This window comes from Chelmon rostratus, chromosome 11 (assembly GCF_017976325.1).
Source record: "Chelmon rostratus isolate fCheRos1 chromosome 11, fCheRos1.pri, whole genome shotgun sequence".
NCBI classification, from domain to species: domain Eukaryota; kingdom Metazoa; phylum Chordata; class Actinopteri; order Chaetodontiformes; family Chaetodontidae; genus Chelmon; species Chelmon rostratus.
This window is the reverse complement of record NC_055668.1, coordinates 17,838,096-17,862,730: the sequence shown is the minus strand read 5'-3', so window position 1 is coordinate 17,862,730 and position 24,635 is coordinate 17,838,096. Positions and strand designations below refer to the sequence as shown.

Below are 24,635 nucleotides of genomic sequence, written 5' to 3'. Positions count from 1 at the left end.
ACCCATGAACAATGAGATTTATGAATATGAGCTGATTCTTCAGGCACACATTACATTCACTTTATCTTGGTTTCTCTGTTTGAAAGCCTCACAGCTAACCATAATCAAAAACATCCATAGCCTGCAAGTGGAGAAACAACCCAGTCCGAATGCCATGTGGTTACAGTGCCATGCATGTCTGCATGAGGCCTAATCCGCATAGCCAGGATCTGCTTAATCCAACAGAATGAATCTGCTGCAACCGATGGAGACTCTGGCAGAGACAATAAATATACTGTCATGCATGAGAACCAATTTATTTAAAGCTCAGTCTCAAGTCTGAAGCTCTTAAATTACTGCCCATCTGTCCTATCCTCCTGGCAACTGGACCATAAAGGAAGTCAAAATTATTTTGTGATATTCCTTTTTTAATTTTGCACATTTTTTGTACTTGGTTTCTTTCCTCTTCCTCTCTGTTGTTTTTTCTTTTTTTCACAGGCATTATCCAGGTCATATAATCCAGTTTCTCCATGATGAACTGTGGGATGAAGAGTTCAGATTTGAAAATCATGTTTGAGTGAGGTCACAGTCACAAACTCAGCATTGTGTGGCCTGGCTGTGGCACATTTAATTACATCAAGCCATGAAAATGTTTCTTACTTAATGAGCAGCTCAGCAAAATAGTGAGAGAATTAGACCACTGACAGTAAAGAACCAACAACCACTCTGTTTAATGCATTGTTTTCCTGCTAGAATCTATTACAAAAACTCAGACAGTGTTATTAGAAACCTCAAGGGGGCAGTGTTGTCACTTAGAATGACTCTCCTCTCCAGTAAACCATGGGCGATGGTTACTCAGCAACACAGACAGCAACACGCTTTAACAGACATGCTTAAAAAAGAAGATTTACTTGTGAGACTGGAGACACTGTCACATACAGGACAACGCTGATTCTAAAAAGGAAACTGACTTTGGTTTTCCCAGGTCATCAGATGGTGAGTGAGTAGAAACTGAAAGTCAAGGGGTGTGTGTGTGTGTGTGTGTGTGATAGAGAGAGAGAGAGTGTGTGTGTGTGCGTGCGTGCGCGTGCGTGTTTAAAAATCAGCCACTTTTTCACCCTGGCCGAGGAAAGGAAGGTGATTTTCCATTTTACTCATGATCATATTAGGCTCCTCCAAACCTCATCCACAGGCCTCTTTGTTTATGGCAACAAATTAATGTTCAGATGGCAAACAGAGAGAGAGAGAGAGCCTCTCATCCAACGCAAATGAGCCTTTAACAGAAACAGGTGGTGCCACTGAACTATGTTCTGTGGCAGCCGGTGACTCACTTGCTTTCTCCTCCTCTGTTATTATTTTCCACAGGAGCTTTGCGAGGTATAGATCACAGAACGCCTTCACGGTAACGCCACAACACTGGACTAGGATGTAAACACTGGTATGTCGTCCCGAGGAGCTCGGGGTAATGTGTAGGAAGGATGTGAACAACAACATTCATTATAGTGTCTGCCGGCAGTTCCTAATGATAAACAGATCAGGGCTATAGCGAGTCAGTCAGTTTTACCTTATAAGTGGTTTCATCTTTAAGTAGATTTATATTCCACAGGAGCACATAGACCTATATTTTTACCCTGTGAAACATGCATGCATCATAGAAGTTCCGGAGGAAAGCTATTAAACCACCATTATGAAAGCTTCTCTTTGCCTCACTTAAGGCAATTACATGTGTGGCACAGCTGGCATTCATTCTCAGTGCCCAGTATGACTAATTTCAATTTTACGTTCTATTATGAGAGACAGAGAGTTAGAGATGGCTAAATTGCAGAGAGATGGAGCAATGGGATCTTTATCACTAACCAGCCATGCATTTATTCTGCATCCTGGCGGCCTCCCCGCTTGAAGACCAGCTTGTGTCCACAGTATCACATATTGTTCTCACGGGCAGCTTGCCTCTGCAGGAAAGGTGTAAATGAGAAGAGCTGCGACTTGGTCGCTACCTCACCATACCTGGCTCTTATCCAACGGACCATATGCTCGCAGTGTCTGGTAAGTCTGGCTCATTGTGGGGTTTTTTTTTCCGCCTGTTCAGTCTTTCTTATGCAAAATGACACAAATCTCACTAGGACGGAGAATGTTTTTATTGTTTGAATAACTGCAGCTCTTGGTGCATTCAGCAGCATGATTTCAGTAAGAGACTGCAGCAATAATGCAACTGATGCTGAAAAACGACTGTTCTCAAGCCCAAAGCCCTTTCAGATCCAAAACTGTGCCTTTCTGTTACTTTCATTAATTTGCATCTCTAAATAGTTTATAGTTTATAAATATGGATGTAGTGAACATTTTCTTTTTAAGGACACACTGTTAAAAACAAGTTATTTTGATTTCAGCCTTAAAGGCATGTTTTCTAACAGAGGGGGAATGTTGGTCCGGCCCCAAGTGAAGCTTCAGGAATCCTTTTCTCAGCCTCTCTGCATTTTCTTTTCCCACCTCCAGCTCAATAAGCTGGCTGGAAGCATTTAACCAGTTCACCTCAAGCTATTCGATCCAGTCGTCTTGTTGCTGTCAAAATGTAAAACGTAACCTCTCGGGGCTGCTGTCAGCTGTCCATTCAGTGTCTGACCGATCAACCTCCACCCACAGGTTTTATTAGAGCCAGTGTCACAGCTTCTGAGTCCATCCATGAGATCTCCAGACATCCCCCTGCAGTTCTCCTCCATCCACATCTGTCTCGGCTCCATCAGGGGATCGTCCTCTGCAGCTCATGGCAAAAATAATAATTGCAAAAATGCAAAGGTATAATTCGAAAATACTTTTCATGTACATGAGATCTCTCAAAGGCAGTTTGACATTTACTTTGTTGGCAAGAAATAGATGAGAAGCTCAGTACCACTCTATGTTAACTATGAAGCTAGAGCCAGAAGTCAGCTAGCGTAGCTTAGCATAAAGACTGGAAACAAAGGGACATAGCTAGCCTTGCTCTGTCCATAGGTAGTAAAACCCACCAACCAGAATTTTTAAAACTAATTAACACGCCACGTCTTGTTTGTTTAATTTGTGCAAAAACTACGTGCAAAAACAAGTTTTTACTGATTGTTATGCCTGCATTATTTCACACACAGACTCCAGGATGTTATTGTTCCCAGCCATAGCCTCTATAATGATTTGTGGGCTACTGTTTTGAAGCCTCGAGTTCAAGCCAGAGCTGACCATATGTGGACAAGAGGGCAGAGCTGTGGAGGAGAGGTACTGCTACGCGTCGATCCTGGTTGGATCTGACAGAGAACCCGAGCACACGTTTTGTCAACCCCAAGGTAGCCATACCCTGAAGCATACCCCACTTTATTGTCTGTTTTACTCTAAATGGACCATAACTTACAAATGATCATCACGCTGTTTTGAGAAAGACTTGAAACTAGCGATTGAGATCATAAACTCATTAGGAAAATGTTTACTGCTTTAATAAATCAAGTAAGAAGTAGGGTCGTTTTCTCATAAGCTTGAATGCAATCACATCTTTCGTGCAACCAATGGAGTCGCCCCCTGCAGGCCATTAGAAAGAATACAGGTTTAAGGTACTAATGCATTGGCTTCACTTTTCAGACCAGGAAGCTACCTCCACTTATACTATGTTCCCAGCAAAGGAGTAGTCCAGCACATAACCCCTGTCCAACAATGATTTGTTGCTTTCAGCCACATATTTATCATACACACTGGAGAGCGATATTGATCCTCTCGCCTAACTCTGCAACAAAAAAAGCCAATAAGTATATTTCCCAAAATGTCAAACTGTTCCTTGAAGGTTTTTGCTAGCTTTTTGCTAGCTTATTGTGCACCCTCTATCAATTAAAATCATTTTATGAATAACTCTTTCAGCCTTGCTTTTTAATTAGTCGCTCCTGATTCGGATGCGTGGGCTTGTTGGTTAACAGTGAATTTCATTACTCGCTAGATTTTACTGGTAATGTGGCAGAAAATCTCAGACAAACTGGGATTTCATCTGGAGACCCAGAGACACACACGGCCGTTATCAATCAAGCTGCAGCAAAGCTAAGGCCGGAGCTCACGCTGCAAATCAATGACACGCTTCACTGGCTTCCCCCAGACAAATGTGTTTGTGGTACGCAGTGACACACACACACACACACATTCAACCCTGGAGACTTGCTATTATTTTCTGCTAATGTACAATGTTGTGGCCTGCGTGCTCCACATACTGGCTCATAACTGACCTCTTGGATGAGAAGTGATGTGCAGTGACCGCAGGGTGTGTGTATGTGGGAGTGTGAGAGACAGAAGAAGGCGGAGAAGAGAAAAGAGAAGAGATATTTGGATTTTGGATCACCCAACCTATTTGGCCTGTTTTCTCCCACCCTTACTACACCTCTCTCCCTGCTATTCCTCCATCTGTCACTGTGTGCTCATGCAACCTCTGAGCGCAGCAGAGTGAGCAAATCGGAGTGGACTGCCACTACGGGCACGCTGTGACACGTAGTGCACACACTGCACTGCAAAGTAATATGCACTTTATGGGATCTAAGTAACAGCAGAGAGAATGTAGGAAATGGGGCAGAGTGAAAGCAAGAAATGAGACAAGACGTGAAGAGGGAAAAATGTAAAAGAGGTGAAGAGGAAAAGAGGAAGGATGAAGGTGAAGGGGGAGAAGGGGGGAGGGGATGAACTTGGCCGGGTGTGTGTTTCATGTGACACAGTGTCGCTCTTCTTCATCCTCCTGCAGCTCTGGAAGCACTGACACTAACGCGTGATGACTCTCGCTGGAGGGGATACGGGTGGACGGAGAGAGGGATGGTGAGGAGGACGGATGGAGGTGGGATGAGAAGGAACCCTCCAGAATCAGTCAGCCTCGTCCTCCGCCTCCTCCTCCTCCTCCTAAGCCAGACCAGATAAGCGCAGCAGGCGGAGCGGGAAAAAAGGGGGAGGGAGGCAGGGCAGCAAAGAGAAATACATCATGGCATACATAACAATGATCTTTTTTTTAATTATTTGGTGTACCAAGGGCCACTCGCTGAGCTGTAGTTCTTTTCGTTTGGGTTTTGGATCACCGCCCATAGCTTTTTGATGAGCTCACTCACTGGTTTATAGAATTACAGTGGAAACAGAGTCATTTAAACAGATGCTGTGTTAATCTGTGGATATCAGTGCAAAGCTCTTTAGTAATCAAGCCATCTAAGACAGCAGAGGGGGGCAGCTGGTAAGTCGGTCTCATATAGTAAACACACAAAAGCATAATTCTGCATTTAACATTGCTGCACAGATGCAGCTGATAGATCACTTCATACTGAAAGGAGCAGCATCTTCTCACAGATGCTTCTGTGTTTGCAGGGAGTGATCAGCAAGCTGACCTTCATTTTTAATGGGTTGTGTTTCCGAGGCAGGAAATTTGAGCCGGATGCAGCGAGGCCCTGTAAAAAACCTGTGCGTGGAATAAATTGAGGCCTGGTGCCTGTGATATGTTCCCCTCTGAATCTAAATGCCACCGTGATTATGAGCTTACTGGGATTTTTTAATTCGCCTGGCCGCCGTAACCCCACTACCTAATCCTCAGAATGTGCATGAAAATGCTCGCCGGCTAGTTTACTGCCTCTGCGCGAAGGAGGAAGAGGAGGAACACCTCCAGCTGCACAGGTGATGCTGTCAGCAAGCCTCACTCAGATGTCAGGATGGCTCCCGTCCCATAATTCAACAGTGCAGCCTGTAGTGCGGCAGTTCCCCCCCTCAGCCGGCTTGAACAGCGTGACTCAGCTGCAGAATTGGTCGTCCGCTGAATGGATAAACGCTCTGTCGCCTCTCCTCGGGGCGCCTTGCGTAACACCGCGAGAGACAAAAACAAATAGAAAGTGACGTCGCCTCTCCCTGATGCTCCCCTATGGAGGATGGAGAGGAGACAACACGGCTTTAGGAGATGTAAGAATGAAAATGACTCCGTGGTGGTGTTATAAGGGGCGCCTGCAGCCTTCAGTGTTTGTGTGTGTGTGTGTGTGTTGAGCCACAATTTACGCGTACGCTTGACCTTTATTGCCTCGGCAGTCCTGCTCCTGGGAGCCACTGATAAAGAGGGTGTAGTAGTGTGGGGGGAGATAATTGCAAACACACACCCCACAGCCAAGCATGACGGTTTTCTGGCACCCGCAGGGTTCTGCATTTTATTATGTGCCATTATAGGGGAAAGAAGGATCGTCTGCAAGATGGAAGAGAAGAGGCTGTTCATTCATTATGTCGCGCAATATGTCAAAGTCGTCCCCCGGCTCATTACCTGCACCTGCGCTGCCTGTGAGAGAGGGCTACACCTCACCAAATAAGGACATGTGAGGGACCCTTGTTGGGATGACGCTGGACGTGAAATAGCAAAAGAACGGGAGTGTGTGGACGGTTTAGATGGTGCCCTAAACCGGAGGGGGAACACCGGCCTAATCTGGTTACATAAGAAGCCATTGAATTTGCTGAACGTCTCTGCGCTAATCCTCTGAACTATTCATGTTCGGCCGTCCCGCGGCGCAATAACGCGCGGGACACGCGCGCGCACACACTTGTGGCTCCGAAGGCACAGCAGCGCACGAGGAGCGCGTGAAATAAGATAAAGGCGCGCTCTGATATCTGCGAGCTTCGCACATTGAAACGCGTCCCTGCAGAAGCTGCTATGCCTCACGTTGCAAACCCGAACTGGCGGCTTGTGCTGGTCGCGCCCGTGACGATTCCGCTGACGCGCCACTAGCCGCACCACCCAGGAGACGGAGAGGAGAGCGGAGAGCGGCGGAACGAGCAGGGGACTGACTGGCTGCCTGGAAAACGGTCTCTCTTTCTCTTTCTCTTTCTTCTCTCCCTCCTTGACGACCGTGGACGGAAGCCTGTAGTCGCGCGAGTCCGGCGGACGATCTTGAACGAGCGACGGCAATTCACCAGAAGCATCATCCACACTCTTCTGCGGAGATGGAGGTCCCAGGCTTGGCGCACAACATCACCAGCCCATTAAGTCCCTGCGAGGGGATGATAAAGGACCTGAGCTTGGACGCCATACAATTGTGCGAACGAGATGGTAAGGAGAGGTTTGTCTGGTTTTCACTGGGATGTTGAGACAGTTGAGATTTGCGCATAATATCGGCGCATTTTGCGCTATTGTCAATTTCAAAGCCGCTGCAGCGCGTGCAGGCTGTTTTGTCTCTGGTTTTAGCTGCATGTTGTACCCGTATTGTGTGTATGAAGGGAGTAGGGGCCGCTCGCTCCGCCGGTTCCTAGGTTGGATGGATGGTGCGCTTGTGCGTGTGTGGAATGGCTGAGTGTCTACGGTGGCGGGTTTGTTCATTCATAAGAGAGGGGTCTCTGCTCAAAAGAAATGCACATTCCTGCAAACCGAGCACATGCACAGGCGAGGAAACAATGTAAAGTGATGAGTGGCTTTATTTCAGCACCACAGACATGGACAGAGCCCGGAGCCACCCCGCCTATAACCGCCGCCTCTTCTGTATTTCCCTGGGGGCTGCCTTCATCAGTTTATTTGCACAAGAGCAGAATTAGAATTACAAATAACTCTGTTTTTAAGCTTACATCCCATCCTCAATTGAAGAAAACCTCTCCCCCGCGTTTAAAATCATCAAGTCATGCAGCTGACTTCAAAAGTTTTCTGATTATTTGCCATCAAACAAAGAAACTCAGACCTACATCTGATCACAGATTAGAAATCATCCGTAAAATAGATTTATGTCAACGCGGACAAGCAGTTTGCACACCGACAGGCTTCATCCTGATGCGAATTTAATGGTGGGGAGAAAAAAAAGCAAGTCATCATCAGGAGAGAATGAGAGGCTCAAACATGGCTGCACCCACGTGTGTGCACAGGCGGTGCAGCCCTACACACCCATCAGTGCAATTACACACAATCGATTCCACATCTGAGTCCAGGTCACAGAGACCCCTTTTTAATCAGGGCCGTCCATTAATTCACATCCATGGCAGTGAAATTAGTTCACACATTTTCATAGGTGAATGGATTTAATTGGGTTTTTTTTTTCAGCTATACCAAATTTCCTGATCTCTATGTGGATTGGCCAGTTATGTGCACTATTGGAGTCAATGGTGTGTCTTTATTGAGCCTCCAAACGACCCCCAGCATCTGATCACAGTGCAGCCATTGTAGCACACTGCCTCATTTTGTTATCTGCCAGGGCTTCTCCTCATAATGTAATACAGCAGGACATAGTTTATATCCTCTTAGTGCTTTGCTGGCCTGATTCTGAAGCTGTAATTTTAATAATGGTATATAGGCTTGGGTTGGGCTTCTCTAATGGACTCTGTGCCAGCTTTGTGCTTCCCGTGCTGCAGGTTTATTGGGAAGCTTTTTTTTTTAAATATATAATCCTGGTCTTTCCAGCTAGAGAGCCACTTTCCTATTTATCAAGTAGATTACCCAGTGTAAATAGTGTCTCTGTGTCCTTGAGACACCCACATACTCTCTGTTTATGGAGCAACACAGCTACAGTGTCTACCTTCTGTGCACAACAATTGGGGCTTTCATACAGCTGAGTAGTTCCTAGAAGTGTTGGTTCAGATAATTCATATACTGTCGGTGGTTTACTTGAAACATGTTTGAGTGTTGTCACTGCACAGTGCATGAAAATAACTCATTAGTGCGGACAACGTGCCGGAGCTTCATGATGGGGGATGAGATTTGTCGACCATTCGAGGATGATTTGTAGTGTTGATTTGATTATATTAGTGTTCCTGTTATTTTGACCACCTCCTGGATTTTGATCTAGCAGTTTGTCACTTAAAATGACCTCCAGAAATACTGTCTAGCTTATACTTTCCCTGCCACACCCTATGTAGAAGACTGCAGAGCCCTCTTTTAGCTTTCTTGGAAATTGGCTGTTTCATTTTCTGGTCAATACATACTTTTTTTTTTTTTTTCCAAGGACTGTATTCATTTCAGTTCCACGTAGCATTCTAAATTTATCTCCCAAATCCATTAATATTTAATTGCCAGCATGAGAGGCTTATGTGCCTATGCTGACCCAGCAAATGGAAATGCATGCAGCTTCAGTAGGCCTGCTGTCTGTGGGAAAGAGCTCTCACACACAACCCCAGGACTGTTTGAGCATTTCAATGCACAAAAGAAGGAGTGGGATACAAGTTGTTCCTGTGTGTCCCCTGCGTTAGAGGGTGTTGCAGCCTTAATGGTTCAGTTCAGTGATGGGGCTGTGACATGAATGAGTGGGGGATGTAGGGGATGTTCCTGCTGAGGGTGATGAGCAGTGGGAATATTACAGAACTGTATTGTGATAAAGAAGTCTTTGCAACTGGTGTGAAGGGGTCTGGGGATGCAGAGAGCACCATTTTGATCCTATATTCACAATAAATGCATGCTTACAGGGCGTAATGAAATACACACTACATGTCTTGCGAGGCCTTTGTTCCATGGCTGCTGACATAATTAAGTTGCCATGATGGATGGCTGCCATTTATGCATCCAAGTGCTGTATCTGCACTGTCTGAAATCTCCCCGCCTGAAATATTGCTGCTCAAACTGTGACACGCTCCGTCTGCCAGTGTGTGTGTGTGTGTGTGTGTGTGTGTGTGTGTGTGTGTGTGTGTCCATGGCAGTCAGACGGGCAGACAGACCAGCAGATAGATGTGAAATCATCTGCCAAAGGTGTTTTCACATCACCAGTAACTGTGTCAAGTTGAAGTAAAGCTCCCTCAGTGTCGAGTCTGCCAATTACTCGTCGACAACAGCATTGTTTCCTCGAACGCAGTGCTGCAACACTTGAACAAAAGGCTCACTTCTCAATCCCCTCGAAACCACAGTGGAGCCGGAGCAACACCCTGAGAAGATCTGCAAGATGAAACAGACAGTGGGAGAAATGTTTTTTGTCTCACTGTCCAAAATGTGTTGCGTGTTCACTCCAGTATTGTGGCTCTATGGATGGCAATGATGGTCTGTCAGTCTGTCCACCGCTTTGGTCCAGACTGAAATATCTCAACAACTATTGGATGGACTGCCATGAAATTTGGCGTAGATAATGGCGGCTTCCAGAAGATGTAGTCTACTGCCTCGACTACAGTTGAAATTGGCACAAGTATCCCACCCATCCCCCCCTTTTTCATCTAGCGCTATCATCAGGTCAAATGTTATGACATCACCCTGAGCCTTAGGCGTCCTGCGTTTACTGCTAGTTAGCAAATGTCAGTGTACTAACATGCTAAACACAGACGGTGAGCATGCTAAACACTATCTGCTAAACATAATATTGTCTTGTGAGCATCTTAGCATGCTGATGTTAGCATTTAGCTCAAAGCACCACTGTGGCCAAGTACGGTCTCTCAGTTCTGCTAGCGTGGCTGTGCTCTCTTGCGATAATAAGTGGGCTTGTGTAGAGTTTATGTTTCAACATGGTACATTAGCAAGCCGCCCTTACGACATACAGCATCGTCTGAGTAAGCTGGCATTTTAGTTTGGCTGATGTTCAATGTGAGCAGTTGCGTGCCATGACTGTGCTGGCGAGAGTTACAGGTGCACATTATGCAGGCACTTATCGGCTGCATAAAATATTCAGTTGCTATTGACTCCAGTTCAGGACATTCATTGAGACTGAGTGCAATCTAACCCTGAAAATCTCCTTCATGCTTGTTATCCTGTTGCATGTTTTTTCAGCATCTGGCCGCAGGTCGCTGCTACGAAACACTTTTCGCATAGACCTCATTTTGAAATAAAACATTACTCACAGAAACTGACTTCACTGTGATCAACAACTCGTCCGTTCCATCAGGATCAGGCACAATTTTTTTAAAATGTGGAACAACTTTGATTTGATTTGATTTGATCGGTAGTTGGGCATTGTTACTTGACTTGTCAGTTGCGACAGAAGTAGCACACGGGTGGATCAAAAGTTATTGTTCATATCATTCTCGTTTTTATCAAAAATGACAATACCCTCAATAATATGTGATTTCAAACACTATATCATTTATTTTCATAAAAAACTTGCCTATTCAAATTAAATTATTTATTTTCAATTTCAATTTTCAGTTTCTTGTTAAGTATAACCACCACATGAACAGATGAGACTGAACCAGAACTAAACTGAACCCAAGCTGTACAGTGGATTGTGTAGTTAAATACAGAGCTATATACAACCAAGAGTCAATAAGGCCTTTATTCTTGTTTTTGGGAGGCCTACTCTTCAGCTTTGCAGATACACTAGACAGTTATTAAACATCACAATTTTTGAATGGAGTTTGGCATGTAGTTATTTTCAAAGCGAGAAGCCACATGAGAAGCTCTGTTCTGCTGGTGCAATATGCTGCATATCCAGGTTGTATCCAGATTGATTTAAAAAAAAAAAACACATGACATGCACTTCTTTGCAAATCAGAGCCAAGTCACATTTGGAGGTGGCTTGAAATGTGATTCCAATCATATTTCTACAGATGTGTTTCAGTCTGGACACTCTGGATGCACAAATTGGGTTTCGAAGTTTCTTATTTGTCATTCACAATGTAACACAACAACAACGTCAACTCCAGAGTGATGGAAGAGCATCGGAGTGGCCGAGCAGAATCCATGAAGCGACTAGCAGAGCGGTATGACGGACAACACAGAGAACAACAATCCGTGGACAGACGCTGAAATAAATTGTCTGCACCGCAACTTGACGGCACAATTGTTTGGGAGGAAAGATGATGAATCTCCATGTCTCACGCTTCCTTACTGGAACGCCTACGTCATTACCACAGCAGCCCGTGCAGATTGAATTTGCTTACCGCGTCCCAACTCTTGCAAAAGTTTGACAGATCCACACGATTTTTCCTGGTTCTGCTCGGTGTCACATGATGTATGTTAGACATGTCATACTTCTTTGGGATCTAAGAAAATCGCCATGTTACTTTCATCCCGTGTTTCTTTCATACCAGCTCTACCCTAAATAAAAAACTTTCTATAAAGAAATTCAAGACTCAGACTAAAAAAACCCCAGCTGAAGGAGTTCACAGCAGCCTGTTGTCAAATCATGCAAATGAGAAACGATGACTCATTCTGGTTTTGGCCAAGTTAAAAAAAACTGATCTGTCCTCCCTAAAGGTCCTCTATGTTTAATTCATTTGAGGTCACTCAAGGTTGTGCTACTAAGTGTCTGTACTTGGTCTTTGTTTGCTGTTCAGGGTCTTACTGATGTGTAAAAGGTGGAGCAGAGACTGTGGATCCCGGATGAACAGGGCGTTGTTTATGCTCGGTGCACTGAGAGGAACAAAAGGCATGATTTTCAAAGACCTGAGAGCAGAGACGCCTCGTCTGTCTGGTGCACAGCTCGTGTCTACAGTTCAGTTTTAGACTGAGCATAGCAACTTAAACAGTAGGAGGTTCGTCTGTCTGAACTGAGTGCCCACTTGTGCAGTCAGAGACAATCAGCGCTACTATCATCTGCCAGATCTTTTTTTTTTTCACTCTAACACACCTGCCAACAGTACTTGAGAAATTGATTTCTCAGCAGTAACCTTGACTGAAAGTTTTGAAATCGAGAAGCGTGAACCTTCAAATGGAGCCCCGTGGTCTCACACGGTGGACGCTTTTATCGCCAACCACCGCCGAGGGAATAGATCTCTGTTATGCAGATGGCCTGAGTGGAAATCAAATAACTTTCCTCTTATTGGTAAAGCATGCTAACAAGTGATTTATCAGGCCAGGTGTGACTGGAACAAATCCTGCCACAGAGAGCCATTAGGATGCCTCTTAGGAGGCATGTTAAAAAGATTTTTATTGATCCTTCTGCATCTATTGCTATTCCACACTGTGGCATTTGACTGCACACAGAGTAAAAGGGCAATACCCAATAAGGTCCATTTAATCGGGTGTAGTAGATTCACTGGAGTGTCTTTCCATCTTCTGTGTCCTGCATTGTGTTGCTTTGCTCAAGCATATGCAGTGCTCAGCGTATGTCGTTTTGACCCCCTGTACTGTACACGTGTGCACAGCATGAGTAATGTGTGCTCCTGAGCAAGGGCTCAAAAAAGCAACTCTCATTCTGCTTGATTATGATGAGGCAAAGATCCCCCACCCTCCGCCCCCTGCAGAGCATTACGCACAGTGCAGTAAATCTGATGACAAGCAAATATGACTCAACAAAATGAATATTAGCTACAGTAGCAACCCAGGTGCAAGCATGAAGTAGGGGCAAGGCTCAATGCAAGCACATAAATCTCAGTCAGAACAGAGTTTGTAGGCCTCCCGCGTGAGATTGTAAAAGTGTTTTACTCGCTCCCTTACCGCCTGACCTTCATCCTGCTTGGCTTTCACTCCTCCATCGTTCTTCCTGTGCTCCCAGAGTCCCGGAGGAGTCAGAGCACAGCTTAGCCCTGTCTCTCAACAGAGCCAGCATATTTACCTGCAGGCAAGGCTACCGAGTACACAGTAGAGCCAGAAACATGTAGTCAATTCTATTTATTAATTTAACTCATTAATTTGCATACTGATAGCTTCATTTAATTCTTTAACCGATCTGAAGTTTGTTCATGACTGTTCTGCATGTTTCGCAAAACATTTCTGTCTGTCTCAGGAGCATTTTCTGTGATTTTCGCCCAGCAAACTGCAGCCTTCAGAGCTGGTTTTCCCCCGTAAGCATCACTTTCAGCTCGGCTGCGTAGCCTCAAGAGTGTAACGTAGGCGATATCTGAAAAGCTTTACTTTGTCTGTGTAGTGTCCTCATTTGCAGGTTAATTAGGAAAGCATTAGAGTAAACAGGAGGCGTTTTGGAGTCAAAGGGAGCTGTAAGGATGGGGGCTCCTTTCCAAGTTTTTAAGGAAAACATCAGTGTTGACATTAACATTTTAAGGAGGAGAGAACAAGGAGTTTGTTCTGCTTCGAGGCACAACACAGCAACTGAGTTAGCAGGTTTTTCAACGCTAGTGTTTACAGTCGTATGCTGATGGTGACCTGCGGTAGTGAGGATCTGGGATAGAAAGAAAAACCTGAAAGCTTATGTTTTATTATTACCATCATTATTTTTAGGACTTGGCTCGAAATAGCTGTCTGATTCCCGAACATGAATAGATTCAAAGGACGCATGGTAGTTACGGCAATCCAAAAAAAATATGAAATAATGTCGACATTTGCTCTTTAAAGCCTGTGTTACTAAGGATTTTTATAAAAACTCTTCACTTTTTTGCATTTTGGAAACTTGTGAAGGAAACCTTTGGCGGTGTTTCACTTCCTTTGGGCATATTTCATCTTTCCCTGCACACAGATGTCAGTGAATGTCAACAGGCCTGGTCTTTTTCTTGTTTTTGTCAAAGGTCAACAACAGTAAGTCCCAGGTGGGACGTTACAGTGCTGACTTCACTGTCTGGTCCGTGCTGACTTGATGGAGCATTTTCTGACAGAATGCTCCGTCATGTTGACTCTCCCAGTCTGAGCCAAACTTATCAGCTCAATGGGGTTCAAGTGTAATGAGATGGGCTTTAAATGTGGACGAGATGTTTTCACAAGTCAAAGAAGAGAGCAAGGCGTAGTGCTGTTAGCCTGATGGTGACTGTACACTGCTGTGTACAATTTTACGCATTTTTGCCTTGTTTTTGGTGTGTGACAGGACAAGATTTGACTGTCCATCACTGCAAAGTCATCTTTTCTCACTTAATTCACAAGTGCACAAGACATACTTAGTGTCATTCAATATGAACAGCAGTGTGGTCCAAACATGTAACAACAGTCTTTCTTTTTAGGTTAAAGATGATTATTTTTGGTAATTCTGTTCCAGTGAGTCATGCTTTTATAAACGGGCCAGTCGCTCAGATGCTTTTAAGGGAAGATACACAGTGAGTGCAGGAATTACCTTCTGTTTGGCTATTTCCTAAATCTACAGATGCTCCACTGTCAGAGAGTTGTCTGGAGGCGAGACAGGAGAGTCCACACAACTCAATTATGGGATTGCTCTTTCATGTCGCCCTCTCTCAGCTGATGAGCGGAGATGGATGTTCCATGCTCCGCTGCTTCCGCCATTGTTTACTCTCTATAGAGTCCGGTCGTGTTGTGCATTACTCCCAAATTCTGCATTCTTGTGTTTTACTCACTCTCGTGTTTGGGCCCCGGAGCGCGCACAGAAAACACATTGTTGCCATGCCAAGTGGGCGTCTCCGAGCGTGACGCAAAGTCTATATTCATCCTAATTCTACAAAGCTCTCATTCACCCGTGTTCAGATGCATTTGCACTGGCCTCAGTGTGCACTTTGGGTCGTACGCCTCTGCTGCACATTGTGCTACTAACAGGGACCTGACTAGTGCATGAATTGTAAAATTCACCAACCTATTCGATGGAAGACGACATTGCAACAGCCAAATACACAAGGAATGACAACAGAAGCTGAAACGACTGGCTGAAGCATTTTCAATCTTATCGTTGAGGGGTCACGTGTGTTTCCTGAAGTGTGAGGCCGTATCATAAATGGATCCATCTCTGCTGAGGAGAGCGGAGATTCAGTCGGCAGCGTTTGAAATATTTAATGCCACGTATGTTCTGGAAAGCAGATTTGTGTGTGTGTGTGTGTGTGTACTGAGGGGCTGATGTGTTTCCATGGCAACATATATGGTCGGCAACACAGGTATTTCTTACTGTGTGTGTGTGTGTGTGTGTGTGTGTGTGTGTGTGTGACATGGTGGATATACTGCTGTTAGTGCTGCCTGTGGAGTAATTACTGAGACTCTGCAGCAGTATGGAAGGTTTTTGTCAGTAAGAAAAAGAAAAGAAAAATATAATTCTTTGGTCTGAATTAAAGCTGGGCAGGATTTAAAGGTGTACTGACACAGGTTTAACATGGTTTCTCAGATAACAAAAATGTGCCCCTGTCAATCACTGATCAATGTCTCACAATGCTCAAATTAATATGAGCAAAGACGTCTGATATCGTATTGAATTTAAATAAGCTTTATTGGCCAGAACATGATGTATGTGTCCCCACAGAACTCCCACTGTGAATTGGTATATTGTTGTGGTATATTGCTATGGTTATTTTAATTGTCTTTCATTGTCTCATTTCATCATTTCTCGCTGTTTTTCACCCACCCAGGAAGTAAATCCCAGGACGGCAGCATCTCCGAGATGGAGGAGCTCCCCGTTCCTCAGAACATCAAGATCAGCAACATCACCTGCGACTCCTTCAAGATCTGCTGGGACATGGAGGCTCGCAGCAAGGAGCGCATCACACACTACTTCATCGACCTGAACAAGAAGGAGAACAAAAACTCCAACAAGTTCAAACACAAGGTAACGCTTGAATCAGCGCAGGCGCGCTGAATGAAATTTGCTGCATTTCATAAATAAGAAAGAAATGTGTAGGAGAATGAAGTCTGGGAGCACAGATTCAGTGACCTCTGACCTCAAAGCATGAAGGATGTCAGGACATGGAACTGATTTAAAAAAAAGTTTCTTCCCACCAGCCACGAAGTTTCACATGTGCTTAATATTTATTCCAAGTGTTTGTTGTTTTCCATTGTGTGAGAAAATTGAAAAAAATCAAAATGAGCCTTGAAAGCACAAACGAGGCAACGTGCCAGTGTTAATGAAGATAAATCCGTTCCTTTATTTAACCAGCAAAAAGTCTGCTCGAGATTAAAATCTATTTTTCAGCTTGTACCAAACCAAGAGGCCAACAAGTCATTACAAAATAAATACAAACAACACCATCAGGCAAAGAGTTTCCAAAACTCTGAAAATAAAGTCAGCACGGAATCTAATATCAAAAGTAATCAGACAACTTTGAAGTCCCTCTGCCCATTGTTCCCAGAGGAAGAGACAGCGTGCCCAGCCGAGCTACAGTAAACAAAGTGTTAAGTAATGCACTTTTTAGGAAATTTTAAGCGCATAAGGTCTCCTCAGTGTTCAATCTATAGTTCTCCATCTCTGGTACCTGTGCTTTACTAAGACAGCATCATGTTGTTGTGTGCTGCTGAGTGGACTGACTGTGACTGGAGGTTAGGGTTAGGGGTGAGGAGGTTAGAGTCATGGCCATTAACATCATATTAGTGATACATTTTGGGATGCTATAAAAATCTGGAGGGATGTTTATAGTTTATGTTTGAAAGCTAAAGCGACTGATTTGAGGCTGAAGCATGTAACAGAGGAACGCCACGTTTTACCTCAAGATAACCTTCATGTCGTGCCTGAGGCAAAAAGACCCGTTTCGAGGTGGTTTTGTTCAAAGACTCCACAGCCAGCCGTTGCTCCGAGCTCTAATAGACTAACATCTCTCATGCGGCTCTCTGCCTCAAAGTAATTGCACCAGCAGCTCCTCCAGCGGATCAATCAGGGATCTGCTTTAGTTATCTTACAGACTTGTTTCATCAGCCTCCTTCCTTTCCTCCTGCGGTCACTTCCTGGGTGCTGTGTAGCTGAGTGGTTCTCCTCTTTCATACTCCTATTTAGATTTTGGTGTGCAGCAACAGTGTTAGTGGATTAATGGGCAGACTCTGTTGCTAGGCAGGGGCTCCTGGTCCAATCAATGAGCTGCTAAGGCCCACTGAGACGTGAGGGGGGGTGAGTGAATGGTGTACAAATAGTGTACATACATAAACAAAAGGGCGGCCACAAGTATAAACTGCAGTTGGCGGCTCATGAGAAATGCGTGCATGTGTGAGGCTACAATGTGGCTCAAAGAAAGCCATAACTGGAGTGTCTCTTTCTGACTCATTCCTTCCTGTCATCATTCACCTCCTTTTTTTCCGTCCCTCCTGCACTCCCTCCCTCCGTCCAGGATGTTCCTACCAAGCTGGTGGCCAAGGCAGTGCCCCTGCCCATGACGGTTCGGGGCCACTGGTTCCTGAGCCCACGCACAGAGTACACCGTGGCCGTCCAGACCGCATCAAAACAGACCGACGGGGACTACGCCATCTCCGAGTGGAGCGAGATCATCGAGTTCTGCACCGCTGGTGAGTAATAGGCAGCTCAACGGTGCCATGACTTCGTACATTTTCATAGTGCGTGACGTCAGCGCTGCCTTTGATCTTCGCCTCTGCTTGACCAGCTGAGCTGCTGGACAATAGCGTAGGCCGTTAAGAGAGAAGAATACGGTGAAGTCAAGGATGGAGCACAACATGAGGGGGAACAGTAGAGGGAGGCTAATTTACACTGAGTGCAGGGAAAGATGGATGGAGGAGGGGATGGAGGGGAAAAGAAGGATTAGAGGAAGCAGGGGAGCTGGCTGCATATCTTCCGATGCAGAGGTCAACAAGTTCAACATCGCCGGCTAGAGGCTTAGAGTGGGGGAGGGGAGGAGATGATGGGGTGGAGACTGGAGGGCAGAATATATCAGGAGGGGTAGTTGAGAGAGGGATGAGGAGCAGCAGTTGAGAACAGGCAGGGAAGGAGTCTGTGGGGTGAAGGCGGGGAGAAACTGATGAAGACGAGTGCTTAAATGTGATGGTTGGTGTCACCCTCCGCTATTGCACGGTCCTCATCTACAGCCGCGCTAGCAGCTCTGTGAGGCTGTACAGGCTACATGCTAATGTCAGCATAATAACTGGCTCACAATGACAATGCTAACATGCTAATGTTATGCAGGTATTACGTTTCCCATGCTCATCATCTTAGTTTGTCATGTTAGCATGCTAGCATTTGTAAATTAGCACGAAACACACACAAATGCAGCTGAAGCTAATGGCAATGTTTTGGGGTTTTTTTTACAATATTCATGATAGATATAGTTTAAGTATTGGACAAATTTAAATATTGACCAGGTGATGGCGCCAGATGACGGATCAATAAATCTAACCTGAATCAGTGTGCCAAATTTCAGGGCAATCTTTCCAATAGTTGTTGAGACATTTCACTCAAAACCCCAGATGTGAGCCTCGTGGGATCCTCCCATCCTGCTAGCTGGTCTAAAAAATCTGAAGTCAGAGAGGGTGGGGCAGCTGTGAGATGGAGATGGGACGAGGGAGAACAGGCAGGGGTGGAGTGTGTGTGATGACAGCATAGTAAGAGAGACTGATGTAGGAGAAAGCTTAATATCATTGATCCCCTACAGCCCAAGTGGGCAAAAGATGCCGCTGCCAAGACCCTCTACGCCTGCAAAGTCCTCACCTCTCAGATGAAATGTTTAACTGCTATTTATTCCATTGTGTCTCACTGTCAACAGCACAAGCCGTCTTATGAATTATATGCTTAAATTCTAAAAAAAAATCATATGTTTTGACAGCTGCATTGCTGAATGCATTTTTCACACCTTACGGGCAGCCTTTGCTTGAAATTTGCTCAACATTAATAATCTATCAAAACAGCCGCAATGTCTTCGTTCGTTTTTCTTCAAGGTTCTTTATCTTTGCATGAAAGCGCAGGGAATTTTCTGCAAATCATCCTTGTCTGTGAGTGTAAGCGCTTGTCGGAAAACTGGAATGGAGGAAAGAGCCTTGATCGTTATGATCATCTCATTATTTGCTTTGGGTAAAATCGACACCCATTTGGCAGACTTGCTCGCGCGGCGGTGAGTGAAAGCAGACTGCAGCACAGGACTTACTGAAAATGTGTTTTGCTGAAATGCTGAGTCATTGCAAGCTATGAAGATGAAGACGTTAAGGATGAGAGCACATACGCAGCACATATTCCAGCCTATCCAGTGCACATGGTCTCCTGAGTTTTAACGACATTTGTACATTGGTTTCCAATATTAGTTTCTTCAATAACAAATGTTGTGTCTGTTTTCCAGATTATTCCACAGTTCATCTAAACCAGCTGCTGGAAAAGGCAGAGGTCATCGCTGGCCGGATGCTGCGTTTCTCTGTCTTCTACAGGAACCAGAATAAAGAGTACTTTGACCACGCCAGGTAGGTAACCCGGCCCAGTTATTACTGAGGAGTGTGTGTCATCTACAGTTTCATTTTGATCTTGTCTTTAATTTTGAATTAATGTGACCACTTTTATATGATCGCAGTGTGTCAGGTTGCTTTACTCCACTCTTTCTCTCTAATTTCTTTGATTTTTTTTAAATGTCACTGGCTGGACTGTGCTTTGCTGATGCAGAACGTTGGTCACACTGGAAGCCACTCTTATCACAGTGTGTTCATTCAGTTCTGAACATCCATCAGTCTAATCTATATCTAACTCTGAGTTTTCAGAACTGTCATTTTCTACTTACGGTATGACAGGAATATTATTGCATTTGACGTTGAAATTACATAGAACTGGAGCCAATAAGCGCACCACACATGTCCAGGTTTCAGAGGGAAACTATTTCTTTCATTTGTCAATTAAAAAGGAAGATCTGATTCTCATTTTGTGGTGAAAAACTTTGCTTGTTCTTTGCCCGTTGCTCTTCTTTCTCTTTCATTTTGAGTTCAAAAATACTCGATAAAGTGAGAGTCTGGGCTATTGAATGTATGAATCTTTTCACATGTCTGCCACAGAGGTTAGCCTGCTAACCCTAACACACATTTCTAACAACAAACTCTCCGTCACCCCCACTCAGTGCTATATTTTTGTGTACAACAGCAGCACCATTTCACCTGAAAACAGCATGATGATCACCTTATTTTGGGCTAATGTATTCCCCCTCTATAGAAACCTGCAAAAATGGAGATTCAGCTGAAGGGTGCAGCTGCACAAAGCATGCTAATTAGCTCCAAAAAGCACCCAGCTCTGCTGATTAGAGTCATGCTCTGTTTTTTGAAGTAATGTCCTCTGCACACGTACAGATGAGTGCAACAAAAAATATAGCCATTTTTTCTTCTGTCTTCTTCTTCTTCTTTGCGAAGGATTGGATCCTGGTGTAGCTCTGCCAGACAATAGCAGACAGTTGTTAAGGGATGTGGCGGCGGGGAAAAAGCTGCGCAAGTCTGTTTTGATGCTGGAGGAGAGTGTGACAGGCGGAGAAGAGAAAGAATAGCTCTGGAGCGGCCTCCTATAGTTGTTTGCTGAAGCATTGTGCAGTTTTCTCTGGTTTGATGTGAGCGCTTTTTCCCCCCCTTGCTGTCTCGTCGTCCTCCTGTAACGGTGTTGTCTCCGCTCCTCATGCCTTCTGTCCCTCGGAGGAAACGCTCAGTGCCTAACAAAGCACACAGTTTCTGCTCTAAAGCCACAGCTTGTGAGCACTCTTTGTTGGAGCTGGGCAGCATGACGTCATCCAAATAGACTTCTCCCTTTTGCTGAGTTGCATCTGTTACAGTGTGCAGAGAGTGCTTCTGTTAAACTGCGCCATCATGTGGGGAGTAAATGTACTGACATTACTATTAGTTCTCTGCTCCCGTGACCTGGGCTGTAGTGAATAATTCTATAATGCCCACAACAAAGCATCAATTACGGATATAATGACAACCTCTGGAGTGATAGCAGTATAATTACAGTCCATAATTGGAGCTCCGGAGCTCAGATTTACTCTGTGGGGAAGATATGCAGCACTCAGAAGCATCCGTCGCTTTGAATGTTCCATGTTAATTTGTTTTCTGAGAGCTTCTTTTGTTTTCTAGCTATTTGTCACAACAATAAATAAATATTGTTTCCTTTTAATTGTTTTCTCTCACTAGGTTTCTGTGAGACAAGCTCGACCAGCCTAATGGCATTACAGACACTGGATATGTATTCCATTCTGAGAGTTCACTCTGTTTATTGTGTTACGAGACGCGGGCAGCATCTTACACATTTAATCAGCTTTCTCCCATGTGTCCGACTGTCTGGAACGCTGTTGATGAGAAAAAGAAAACTTGTTTTGATCAAAGCAATGTACAGATTTGTTACTCATTAGGCCTAAAGTGAAACTAATAACATGCTTGCTGCTCTTTTCCAAACTCCAGGGAGGTGCAGGAGAACCGAATGCTGCCGTCAGTGAAAGACAACAGCGGCAGCCACGGCTCACCCATCAGTGGCAAACTGGAGGGCATTTTCTTCAGCTGCAACACAGAGTTCAACACTGGCAAGCCTCCGCAGGACTCTCCTTATGGCCGCCAACGCTTTGAGGCTCGGGCTGACGTGCTCTTCAACCCCGACACCAATCTGTACTTTGGAGACTTCTACTGCATGTACACAGCCTACCACTATGTTATCCTGGTCCTGGCGCCAAAGGGCTCCAGGGGTGACGACTTCTGTAAGCAGAGGCTTCCTGCGCTCGACATCACCAACAACCGCTTCCTCACCTGCAAGCAGGATGAAGAGGGTGACGGCAGTCTGGTGTTTCACCACGCCCAGGATGTCATCCTGGAGGTGATCTACACGGAGCCTTTAGACCTGGCGTTGGGCACGGTGGCCGAGATCAGCGGGCACCAGCTGATGAGTCTGTCCACGGTAAATGCCAAGAAGGACCCCAGCTGCAAGACCTGCAACATCAGTGTGGGACGCTAAGGAGAGGCAGAATGTAGGAGAAGGAGGGAAGGACTAGAGGTGACTGACCGCTACACACACACAGGAAGTCCACATGTACTGATGAAGCAGACCAACACATGCATGAAGCAGCAGATTTAGTAGGCTCCCAGACATGCACACCAACATATCTCTGACACCGTTCTGTACTCTCAAGAGACCATCATTCCCAAAGAAGAGTGGTGAGAAAAGAAGAGGAAGGTACACGCTCTGACACCTGCACCGCTGTCTCCTCATCTGAAAGGGGCACCCTGAAACTGAGCAATCGAAACCTGGGACACTAAAAACAAAGATCCATCCATCCATCCTGCAAGTCAACACTGGCATACTGACCAAACCCTTTAACTGTACTAACAAACATGGGCTGCTTCTACTCAATTTCCTGTTGTTTATTTTAATAAGTTGTCCCATATTTTATCAATGACCTTTGCCTTGTTATTATTGATATGCTGTTAATCGAGTGTCCACTGTCTGTGTGGACAATAAGCATTTTGTTGTTTCCAATTACTTTGATTGTTTGACATTTTAGAAATGCTTTGTTCTCATTCCACAGTAGAAAAATTCAGACTTCTTTTTACCTCCCACTAGTGGCACAGACTGGTACTACAATTTTCTAGGGCTGCAGCATCAAGAGTCATCTTTCTTTATACCAAAGGTGTTAAAAACCAGACATGAAACCGCTGTGGAATCTGAACGGCGCTAATGCAAAAGCCTCTACAATGTGTATTCACAAAGTCTTTGATGACCACGTGTGAACTATTTGTTGACTTGTTAACCTTTAAAAAAAGCATGATGCAGTTCTGTGCAGCATGAGTATGAAAGCTGTCAGTACCTCTACCATAGCAACCTTTTCTGCAACAGTCGCTCTTATTTTGATGTAGTCAGTGGAAAGAAAGTAGAACCATAAACTGTGTTTAGCAGAATAAATGTGAAAAAATATTTATTTTTATTGATACATTCATATATATATCTATATATATATATAGAAAATTATATAAACCGGAAGTGCACAATGTCAAAAGCTCTGATCATTGTCAACAACTGCATTTAGGGGAAATTAACTTCATATGGGCAAAATGAGGGGATAAACACAAATTTGAGAGCAGATATAACTTGCACTACACCAACATTCACCAGTTCAAGTTCACATTTTTACCAAGGTGAACATGTACAAATTGAACAATTTAGATCAACTATGAAATTCTTAATGCATATCATAGCACAATGTAGGACTAAAAAACTGACATGCACAAACACGACAGGATTGTCTCATTGATTGCATTTAAGCTTACACTTTTGTTTTTTTGTTTTTTTTTGCCAAGATAGCACTTTTTAGAAATGCAATTTCCACCTTAACTATGGACAAACATGTCCAAAAATAGTATTTTGGCATGGAAAAAAGCAAGTAACAAAGTGCCATAATATACATACGTTAATCTTTAAAATGACTAATATGTAACTAACATTGAGTTGTTACAGCTCTTCATCTTTGACATAAATTAGTGCTACATAAAATACACTTGCTACATCAGGTTTATTATAAGATGTTTCATGAATGACAGGGGATGTGTTTCTGGGACTGGAAAAACTTGGCAGTCGCCCAGCATTTAATTCAGATTGTCACCAATTTCCATCAGTTTTCTTCTTGTAAAGTGCATCAACATAATGAGCATGGCATGAAACAAGACCAGACCCACCGACTTCACACCTTTATTTTTTAGAAATGGTCGAGTCCTGTTAAGTTTGATAAAGTCCCACTGTGAGTTCACTCAACTGGTCTTGGTTGAGTCCTGTTGTTTACTGAGCAGGGCCTCCAGTAGACGGAGCTTCGCTTTGAGGTTCTTATACTGGCAGTACTCCTCTGCCATTGGTCCACGGTCCTCCTTCTGACAAGCCCTGTTAACAACACATGGAGGAAAAAAGATGCAAAGAAAAGGCAAAACTTAAGTAGTTTCAAACAACACTGCAGCAGCTTCCATAACTGGTTGATAGTCCCTATGTTGCCTTACTCAGATAGCTTTGTACAGTGTGTATTGTAATCAAAAACTTACTGTATTTACTTTGGAGGACTAACATGTACAGTACAAAGGATGTGTACAGTTCAGAGCAAACGTCTATCTCTTCGTCTCTTTCCTGAGCTCTCTGTGCTGTATTAACGTTAAGTGAGTGTGCATTACACTGTCGTACCATTACGATGGAATTTCTTTTGTGGGTGTTTTTTCTTTGTTTTTCACAAGGCATTGTTGAAAACCAAAATGTTCCAAGTTTATTAAAAGACAAAATAAAACTCAAAAGCAAAGTAGCTTGGATGTGTGCAGT

At 44.3% G+C, this 24,635-nt stretch overlaps 2 protein-coding genes across 2 annotated transcripts in view; one reads left to right on the top strand and one right to left on the bottom strand.

Annotated features, from left to right (window-relative positions):
• The first annotated feature begins 6,095 nt into the window (after positions 1–6,095).
• LOC121613938 (phytanoyl-CoA hydroxylase-interacting protein-like) lies at positions 6,096–24,605 on the top strand. Its single transcript, XM_041947663.1, has 5 exons — positions 6,096–7,030; positions 16,042–16,238; positions 17,725–17,899; positions 19,675–19,792; positions 21,755–24,605. Exons 1-5 carry the CDS (start codon positions 6,925–6,927, stop codon positions 22,296–22,298), a joined length of 1,140 nt encoding a protein of 379 aa, XP_041803597.1. The 5' UTR covers positions 6,096–6,924; the 3' UTR covers positions 22,299–24,605.
• Positions 23,239–24,635, bottom strand: part of LOC121613937 (protein FAM13A-like) — a 20,208-nt gene continuing 18,811 nt past the window's right edge. Inside the window, exon 21 of the mRNA XM_041947662.1 lies at positions 23,239–24,212. Coding sequence (XP_041803596.1) covers positions 24,086–24,212 — 127 coding nt within the window. The 3' untranslated portion in view covers positions 23,239–24,085. The remainder of the gene's footprint in view (positions 24,213–24,635) is intronic.

Bases quoted from the DNA above. Each gene is read 5' to 3' on its own strand.
- LOC121613938 (XM_041947663.1), top strand. From the start codon at position 6,925: ATGGAGGTCCCAGGCTTGGCGCACAACATCACCAGCCCATTAAGTCCC. The intron at 7,031-16,041 runs GTAAGGAGAGGT...TCACCCACCCAG, and splicing joins ACAATTGTGCGAACGAGATG to GAAGTAAATCCCAGGACGGC. The intron at 16,239-17,724 runs GTAACGCTTGAA...CCCTCCGTCCAG, and splicing joins CCAACAAGTTCAAACACAAG to GATGTTCCTACCAAGCTGGT.